Source organism: Sesamum indicum, linkage group LG11 (assembly GCF_000512975.1).
Source record: "Sesamum indicum cultivar Zhongzhi No. 13 linkage group LG11, S_indicum_v1.0, whole genome shotgun sequence".
In the NCBI taxonomy this organism is placed as follows: Eukaryota; Viridiplantae; Streptophyta; class Magnoliopsida; order Lamiales; family Pedaliaceae; genus Sesamum; species Sesamum indicum.
In genome coordinates this window covers 2,736,275-2,745,995 of record NC_026155.1, presented here as the reverse complement: position 1 = coordinate 2,745,995, position 9,721 = coordinate 2,736,275, and the positions used below count along the sequence as shown (strand labels likewise).

The 9,721-nt window shown below is 35.6% G+C and overlaps 2 protein-coding genes across 2 annotated transcripts; both read left to right on the top strand.

The window, feature by feature from the left end:
* LOC105173281 (RNA-binding KH domain-containing protein PEPPER-like) lies at positions 3,059-7,255 on the top strand. Its single transcript, XM_020698032.1, has 3 exons — positions 3,059-3,583; positions 5,248-5,349; positions 6,143-7,255. The coding sequence occupies exons 1-3, from the start codon at positions 3,140-3,142 to the stop codon at positions 6,413-6,415; spliced, it is 819 nt and encodes a 272-aa protein (XP_020553691.1). The 5' UTR covers positions 3,059-3,139; the 3' UTR covers positions 6,416-7,255.
* Positions 6,907-9,714, top strand: LOC110011258. Its single transcript, XM_020697809.1, has 8 exons — positions 6,907-6,928; positions 7,278-7,338; positions 7,427-7,518; positions 7,629-7,741; positions 8,204-8,266; positions 8,533-8,651; positions 8,741-8,803; positions 9,320-9,714. Exons 1-8 carry the CDS (start codon positions 6,907-6,909, stop codon positions 9,438-9,440), a joined length of 654 nt encoding a protein of 217 aa, XP_020553468.1. The 3' UTR covers positions 9,441-9,714.

Genomic DNA, 9,721 nt, shown 5'->3' with positions numbered 1-9,721 from the left:
TCTATAGCTGGTTGGTAAGTTTTTGTTCATCTTTCGTGTAGGAGCTAGGTGTAAACTGAAATTAAAGGAAAATAAATCGATTGAAATTGAAGGAAGGCATCAGGAGAGACTCTGTTCTGAATAGTCTCTGTAAAACTGGATTTTCTAGTGATTCTTGAATTTGTAGAAACTTTGAGATGTGTACTAAAACTTTGTAGTTTTGGTTAGAAGCTAAATCGGTCTTTTGAATAGGTAAAACTAAGAAACCATTATGTTGCTCTGTTTCTGTGGGGGAATCAGATAAAGTGTATTTAAAACCTTGTAACTTGAGTTCTACTAGTTCAATTAGCATGATTCTTTCATAAAATGAAACTAGACACAAAGTGCGATAGGCACAAAGTTGCAATTTTAAAACCACCATACAAACTTTTTAATTTAAAGGTACAAAGTGGAAATAAACTCAATTAAAAGGGGGCAAAATGTCAATTGCTCCTATGTGTTATAATATGCGTTGTGTTATACTGAAATTAAATACAACATAAAAACCTCTCCATGTTAGAAACTAATCGCGAGTAGAACACACGCGCCTAAAATGCAGATGTTCTTTTTTCTTTTTTATAGTTTTCGCCATTATTTATGTTTTTAAAAGTCTATTTTGCCATGTTTTGACATATAAGAAAAAACAATGTTTTAATAACTTATGTATTATTAATTAAATTAAATTGAATTGTTATTTAGTTAAGTATTTTTTATAAATTATGTTTATTTATAGAATATATTGATTACAAATGAAAATACCAAAAAACTATATCAAACTTTTAAGGTATATTATTCAATATAAATAATATTTAAATTGAAATTACCATTATATGTACTTAAAATAAAACTTTAATAGTATCATTTTATTATTCTTAGATTTTAAATAAATTAAATCATTTTTACTAAGTTTTATAAAACATTAATACTTTTTACCTATCCTAAATTCTTTTGATTCTTCTTCCCTTCTTCACCGCCCATTACTACCGCCAGGTATCACACTAAGATGAGTCGATGTCGTCTAGACTGGGCAATGGTCTCATGCATTACTTCTCTAGGCAACTCACCCTAGATTTGGGTTGTGACAGTCACCAACAAATGAAAAGACGACAGTCACCAATCAGACAGCAATAGGCGCATTCGCCTAAAGTCGGTGTCCCATCCTCAGAGGCAACGGTTATCATTGATGACATATAATATATATATACTATATACCGTATGTATGATATATATATGTGTGTATATATAAAAATAAAATATATTTTTAAAATTATTTAAAATTTGAACCGTTCATTTTGAACTATTGAAGATCAATAACTATTAAAATAAGAGTATAATGGACAACTCATTAAAATTTTAATGTTGTTAAGGGTAACTAATAGAGGGGAGTGTGTGAATTATTTTAAAAAACATAGGAGAATTTTTGCCTAGATATTTTTACCCCTAGGAGTTTTCAATTGAAGTTTTAAATCACAGGGTTTTTTATACAAATTTATTCAAAAATAAATTCATATTTTAAGAAAAAAAAGCTAAATTGTATTTTGCCTCCTTTCTTATCTTGAAAATGCTAAAAAAAAAAAACCTATGTTGAGAAAATTGGCAAAAAATAAAAAATCTATATTCATTAACCTTTAGCAAAGCTCCTTTCTATTACAAATAACATAAAGTGGGAGACACTTACCCTATGTTTGAAATTGGATTATTTTTGGCGTATTTTAACCCATTTCTGGGTTGAATTTGACAAAGATATTATAAAAGGATTCACCTTTGTTAATTTATTGGACTAATCTTTTGAGTGTTTTTTTTTTTTCATATCCGCATTTTATTTTTAATATGCCCATTAAATATATTTTTTCTTTATAATTTGCTAAAAAGTAAAATTTTATTAAATTAAATATTTTACTTAATTATTATTTAATTTAAATATATTTTAATATTTTAAATATTTTACTTAATTATTATTTAATTTAAATATATTTTAATATTTGTTTATAAAATATACTAAATAAATATAAAAATACTTAAAAATTATATCAATTTTTTTAACTTATATAAAATACTATATTTAAATTATTAATATATATTTAAATTAAATATTTAATATTTTTAATTATTTTAAATTTTATTAAATTAAATAATTTTAATTAATTTTTGTTTATCTCTTCTTCTCTGTCACTGACTGATGAAAATGGGCAAGCTTGGTTTCGTTGGAATCGTGTCGACAAGGAGTCGAACGGTGATAGTCTCAGGCCGTGATTCATCCAAACGGCGGCAAATCGACGTCAACAAACTTCACGGTAGAAATAAATTTAAAAGTTTTGATCTCAGAAAAAAAATTTGATAAAAATGAGTAAGGTTGGTCTCGTTCGAATCGTCAGGTCAAGGCAAGTCTGGTGGTGGTGGTCCCAGGCTGGAATTCATCTGGACGACGACGAATTGAAGCCAAGAAGTTTTGACGATCGTGCTGGAGTCCACTCTCTCCGGTCAATGAAAGTCGAAATTGATGGTATGGATATGTCCGCTTTAAGGATAGTATACCAATGGTATAAGCCATGGCTAAAAATTCTTTCAGACGACGCTGAAATTTTAGAGAGAAAATTTTGGAGAAATAGTATATATAATATATATACGTTGTATATAATGTATATATAAATATATATAAATAAATAATATATTTAAATTATTTAAAATTTGGACCGTTTATTTTATACATTCAAATATCAATAGTTGTTATAAGAAGGGTATAATAATTAATTTAACAAAAATTTAACGCTGTTAGGATTAATCTAATGAAAAAGGAGAGTATGCAATATTTTGATAAGCATTGGAAATTTTTTGTCTATTCTTTTAATATAGAGAATTTTTAGCTAAATTTTAAACATATAGAATATAGAGAATTTTTAACTAAATTTTAAACATATAGAGGAATTTTATGCAAATTTTTTTTATAATATAAAAATTATTTATTATATACAGATATTAACACCTCGAATGTTCAAAAAAAAAAAAAAGAAAGAAAAAAAAAGGGTCTTGTGTTGTATTTCCCAAAATATATTACCCCACAATAAATCCATCGACCTTCACACATCGGCAGCTTTCCCTTCGCACTGCTCTTCCATCAGCCATGGCGGAGGCCCAAACCCCTGTAAATCATGTTTCAAACCCGGACCACTACTCGGCTCCAGCTTCAAACCCTAATACAAATCCTGATGCTCGGCCAGCACCAGCGGATCTTCCAACTATTGGTCCAGCGCCACCGCCTGCCAAGGATTCACTTCCGGCAGATAATACGAGGCCATCCAGTACCTCTGCTTCTGCTACCACCACCATTACCTCTGGCGCTACGCTCAAGAGGCGGAGGGAAGAGGACGGTGCCGTGGACGCGGAGGCGGGGACCTCAACTGACATTCCGGCGGCGAAGCGTCGAGTGAAGGCCACTCACGACATTATATACCGGATTGTGGTGCCTTCGAGGCAGATCGGGAAGGTCATAGGAAGAGTGGGTCATCGGATTCAGAAGATTCGGGAGGATACCAAAGCTACTATCAAGATTGCCGACGCTATCTCTGTGAGTAAATTGATTAATCATCTTTGGTTTTAGGGTCTTGTTTGGGATAACCGCTGAATATTTTTTTATCAATGAGGACCTAGATTCATCTTAGATAGTTGAAGTTCCAATTTTATTTATTTCCCCAAGGGTCTGAAATTGAATGGAAATTAAGGTTTCTGGGGGTATGGGTTGTGGCTAATTTAGAGACTGGACGCCAGTATTAGGTAAAGAGAGATTCTATGTAAAAGAATTGGTTTGCGTGGATTTCTAAAGAATTTAGTTTTGACTTGTAGTGGTCCTTCTATTATGCGGTTGAAATGGATGAAGGGCAATAAGAGCGAAGGAAAGGATTTGGTATCTGGTTGATGCTTACCTTCCTTTTTCTTTTTTTTCTATGGAAATGTGTAGCTTCATTGTATTATGTATATGGGTTTCTCTAATTGAAACTATTTGGCCGACGAGAGAGTGGAGGTCATTGTGGAAGTTTGATATTCTGTCAACTTTGGTGAAGTTAGGATGCAGGGAAGCACAGTATTGAAATTAAGTGAACTGGAAATGAAGCCACAACGCTTACTTTTGATTTGGTCATAAATTTTGTGGTTACCTATAATCGGTTATGCAGAATAACGATAAAGTTGGAAGAAAGTTGAAAATAAAGTAATAGTATGAACACTAATCTGACATTGTCAAGAAATTTTGATGTGGGTGAAGGTTGTAGTATCTGTTATTGATTTCTTGTTGCTAATAAATAGTTATGGAATAGCTGAATTTTAACACTAAAGAGTAGAAGATAGGAATATGATTAGCATCTCACGTTCTCTGTTTTCTTGCTCTGCAGTTTTTCTTTTGACAGATAGAGGAAGTAGGCTTCTAATCGAACTGGATTTAGTCCGTATGGCGGATCTATAAATCCAATCCAGATCTACCGATTCTCGCTGGAAAGTTATTGGTTCTGGACCAGATCCAGTGTTTGGTCCATCTCAGTACAAATGTCTGTTTTTAGGTCAGATTTGCCCTTGTCCTTTCAGAAATGAAAAACTCATACCCCACCCCACTAACCCCATCGCGCCCCACCCCCACCCAATCCCATGCTTTACCCTCTCCATTCCCCTGCATTTCCCCATCTCCCCCTACAGCCCCCAGTGCTTCCTCCCCTCCTACGTGTCCTATCTATACCCCCCCCCCTTCCTTGGTATCTTATGTGCATGTATCTGTTTCCATTTTTTCTTTGGCTTTTGCTTTTGTGTTTTTGGTGTGTGAGCGTGCGTGTATCTGGGCGCTGTTTGTCATGTCGGGCTGGATTCAAGTCTTGGTTAACTTAACCACCCCCCTCCTCCCAGCCAACCAACCAAGAAAAAGAATAAAAGCTCGAGTCTTTGTGGGGACCTAGTGCACTGGAGAATAGACCCTTTGGGTTAATCTGAGTGCGTCTGGATTGTACTTATATCCCATCTTGTCTCATTCGGGTCTAGTTTAAAAAGAATCCTACTATTAATGGGACAAGTCATTTTTGCCTTGGATTTACTTATGCAGATGGATGTTAGTTATGTCATACTATACATCAATTTATTGTCCTTTCATCTTGGAATTTCCCGTGATACTTTTGATGAATTGATACTGATTGTCAGATTATCTGCAGCGAAATGTTAAATCTATGTCTTGACTTTTTTATGTTTTTGCAGCGTCATGAAGAGCGAGTTATCATTATAAGCTCAAAAGACAGTGACAACGTTTTCTCTGATGCAGAAAATGCCCTTCATCAAATTGTTAGTCTGATCCTCAAGGTACACAGAATTGCATGATGAATCACTTTGACTTACATTTTCATGGCTTCTGTTTGTGCAATCAATGTGATTTGGATGCAGTTTTCCTCCGTAGTTTGGTCTGCTTTAACCTATTTAAATCACCTTGAATCCATCCAAGTGCTCTAAATTTGATTACCCTTGTTCTTGCAAATGTCGGGAGATCAGAAACAGCAAAAGAGTAGCATGATAATCTTTCATGAATAAAAGGCTTAGGAGTAAGGACTGTCGTCTCAATATGTTCAAGAGTGTAAAGTCTTATAACAAGTCAATCTCTCCACTCTTGTTTATGTGGATACAGAAATTTAAGGTGTCGGTTGTAAATAGATTAAGAATAACCAGTGCTAGCCTTGATCTTGTTGTTAACAAAATTGTTACGGCTATTGGAGAATTGTTTGATCATGAGAAATATGGCTAGATAGGATGCAGTTCCATTATGACCTATTCTTCTACAAAAGCTGAACAATGAAATGATGTGGAACTTTGTGACTCTTGCTCATGGGTCTTGATTTTACTGGCTAACATGAGTTTAATGCGTTCTTTGTTTCCATTTTTTTTCCTTGGGGTGGGCGTCGGTTCGGAGGAGGGGGCTTCTAATGTATTGTTAAACCTGTATAACAGGAGAACAAATTGAGCATGCACCTTACATAACACCAGAAAGAGTTCTATGCAAAATCATACTTCATCTTTTGGGCAGAACTCGAAGTTCTTGTTTACTTCTGGCTTACTCAGTTGAATGCCAGAACCTATAATTGTTTCTCATTCATCTCTGCAGGATGATGATGGTAATGTGGAGGCAGCAAAAGTTGGTCCTGGACATGTGGCAGCTAATACAGTAAGGCTTCTGATTGCCGGTTCGCAAGCAGGTGGATTGATTGGAGTGTCGGGTCAGAATATAGAGAACTTGAGAAATTCTTCTGGGGCAACTATTACGGTTCTTTCTCCTAATCAGTTGCCTCCATGTGCATCTGCTCATGAGTCTGATCGAGTTGTCCAGGTGAGAAACTCAGGGACTCATCTTCCAGACAAACTTTTAAAGCTGAATTGAACTTCAATTTCTTACCAATCCTCCTGTACTCTAATAAAAAAATTTAACTTGTGTAATGTAATAGACAAAGCTAACTTGTGTACCTTTAACTAAGCAACTAGGTGACTAATTAATTCATAGTGAGACATGGCTGTGCATGCTTTTGTTAACAAGAAGAATTTGCAAGAACTATCTGTGTGTGTACCTTGGACAAGGATTCCGTGATATATCAGTAGGCCAACTGTGTTAATCTCAGTGATTTGTCTTATCTTTCTTATTTGTTCTTTGTGTCCTACATTTGGCCATCTAAATTATATGTTAAAATGTTCTTTTCTGATATAGCTGCTTATGGGTCAACCTTTTGGCTAGATTTGCGACTAGCATGAGCTAGAATTGATTGAATAAGTTTCAAACTGTATATCTATAGAGTGTCTAACAGTGTCAGAGGTGAAGAGGCGGTTGTTGAAGAAGCGCATTCAAGGGTTGTTCTAGTGCCCGAAGGACCTTCATGAATGGGGTTTTTTGCTAGATCATGTTAGGGAAAAGCAAAGCGTTCTTGCTTATTATATTTTAAGATTATAAACTTAGTTATAAATGGCTTAAGTTGTCAGCTGGAAGAAGAAGAAAGAAAGAAAGAAAAGGAGTAAGTGGAAGGATCCGCAAGGTTTAGCCACTCTTCTACTCATATTACCAAAAAATGCATCAGCTCCAATTTTCTTGTTGTGATTGAAGAGTTAATAGCTTCTGCATCATGTTTGGTTCATTGCCTAGTGGATAATGCTGACCCTGCTAAGGAAATGAAATACTCTTTTTGCCTGCCTATTGAACTGCTAAGCGAAAAGTTATAGCTTTTCCTTCATATTCTGGTATTCTTCTTACTCAGGGGAAACAGGGGAAATTTCTGCTGTTTTGAGGGCTGTAGTTGAAATTGGCTGCCAACTTAGGTGAGAAGTAATTGTTTGCAGCAATTTCTTTCTTATTTATGTCTTCCTGCTTCTGTATTTAGTAGTCTTGTGATTTTTCTACTTATAGAGATAACCCACCTAAACAAGTAATATCAGTCAGCCCGGCTTATAATGTTGGCTTCCATCGGCAACTTCAGCAATACGTGGATCCCACATCAGGTAATTAACTGCTTTGCCTAACCAGTAATGCATTTGGTTGCTTCTTTGTGCTGCTCCCAGAAGTTTTTATTTCTCATAACAATATCATCTTGGAATAACCAACTTTGCAGCTGAATATGTAACACTGGATCTCATGGTTCCTGAAAATCTGGTGGGTGGGTTGATTGGAAGGTTTGGTGCCAACATCTCGAGGATCAGGAATGAATCTGGCGCTAATATCAAGGTACTCCATATTTTAGTTCACATCTGGCTGTGAACTTGCTTTCAGTGGCTTTTGAATCTGAAAGAGTGACTGGGCTTGACTATGGCATGTTTAGTTATATTTTCTGATTTACGCACGTAGATCATCATTAATTTTCTAGACGATTAATGTATGAATACCCCTCAAGAAATGTCGCTGACTTTGGTCTCCAGTCTCGAGGGAAGTAGGCTTGGATATGTTCAATGCCCTTTCTAAAACTGCTAGGAGCTAGGTTGGGACCAGATTTTGTATGTTATAATGATTCTCCACTGTACTGTTCCATGCCATACAAAAGCCATAAGTTTGTTACACTTGTGGAGTTTATACTAGCAAGATAAAATTTGGGTCATATCTCCCAGTTTCAGATTCTGGATTCAAGTTATTGAGGTTTGTTATTTATACTGCTAATTCTTTGCTCTGCCTCCATGTACATTCTATTTGCAGGTTTACGGTGGGAAAGGTGAACACACACAGAGGCAAATCCATCTAGGTGGTAGTGCTCAGCAGGTATAGCTTCCTTCTAACTTTTCTGACTATTTTTTCATTAAATTCTTCGACTACTATCCGAGAGATCCATACCTGACATTTTTAACAGTAGTCACCTCAGTAGTCTCTCCGCAAATCCCTGAGACCAATGCATCCTTTTTATCTGAAGTCAAGTCAACAGGATAAACATCAAATCATGTTTCTGTAAAAATATGGAAATAAGCTGAAATTTTTTTTTATGTTATAAAACATCTTGTTTCGTGATGCCAATAGTCTGTTTGTATTAGGTTGCCCTTGCCAAACAACGAGTTGATGAATATGTGTATGCTGAGTTGATGAGACAAGCGGGTGGTCAACTGCAGCAAACTGCTGGTCAGCTTCAGCAAGTTGCAACCCAACAGCCAATGTAATTTTATTTCTCATGCCTCTTTGACTCTTATGGGCTTTGAGATTTTCTCTTCTACTGTTAAATCTCAAGTGCTGTTACTTGTGCAGAGCTGATCTATCAAATACTTTATACCAAGGTTATGGATACGCCCATGGCTTTTACACACAGAGGTTTGTATCTCAGAATCTATGATGCGTCCACTTCTATTTCCAGCAATTGTGACTGTTAGAGGAGTTAAGATATATTTATAATGAATTTACTAACTTTATCACTCCTTGTATTGCCTGGATAGTTCTAAGGAATTCACGTACATTATAAATCTTTGAAAAATCAAACTACTAAAGAAAAGTGTCTGAAGAACTCCTTAATGTTTATGACCTGTTTGTGCACATTTCAACCAATGCACCAATGCATATACGTGACAAAAAGCTTTTATTATGATACCATCAATTGCATCCTTTCCCTGCAACATCGGACCGGTTTCTAAAACTTTAAACCGTTGTTTCGGCTGTATAAAGAGTTGTAAGCTTACCTTGTGCAACTGCTGATTGTGTCCTGAAAATCAAAAGTGGTGGAAGAACATGAAATATCACTAAAATAGCTCCCGTCAATAATTGCTTGTCACCAAATTTTCTTGAATCACCTCTTCTCCTTGACCTTTGACTAAGATGCGACTGATTTTGCAGTAGTCAAGAAGCTGGAATGATGGCCTCCCTTCCTCCTCTCTATGCACCAGCAGCTGCATCAACTGCAACGAACCAAGCTACTTATTACGGCCATCAGACCTACCCTGCTCCACCGTTATAGAGGCCTGGAAAACGTTTCTTCCTTCTTCCTCGCTCTCCTGGATGGCTCTCATTCCTTTAATTGTCTGATGTAAAAATCTGGGATTTTCGGTGGCTGCCATCGTTTTATTTTGCTCACGTTGTATTGTAGTTATTAGTTGAGAGACAATTCCCTGCTGGATTTTAGGATCTGCTTGTAACACTTGCATCAACTTTTTAAAAGCAGAATCCAGTTTTAGGTTTATGTGCAATTCATGTGTATAATACCATGGTAGAAGATGTGTAACATAGAGTAGATGTTAA

Coding starts and splice junctions, on each gene's coding strand:
- LOC105173281 (XM_020698032.1), top strand. CDS start 3,140: ATGGCGGAGGCCCAAACCCCTGTAAATCATGTTTCAAACCCGGACCAC. Junction 3,584..5,247: donor AGATTGCCGACGCTATCTCT/GTGAGTAAATTG, acceptor ATGTTTTTGCAG/CGTCATGAAGAGCGAGTTAT. Junction 5,350..6,142: donor TTGTTAGTCTGATCCTCAAG/GTACACAGAATT, acceptor TCATCTCTGCAG/GATGATGATGGTAATGTGGA.
- LOC110011258 (XM_020697809.1), top strand. CDS start 6,907: ATGGGGTTTTTTGCTAGATCAT. Junction 6,929..7,277: donor GGGGTTTTTTGCTAGATCAT/GTTAGGGAAAAG, acceptor CTTCTTACTCAG/GGGAAACAGGGGAAATTTCT. Junction 8,804..9,319: donor CATGGCTTTTACACACAGAG/GTTTGTATCTCA, acceptor CTGATTTTGCAG/TAGTCAAGAAGCTGGAATGA.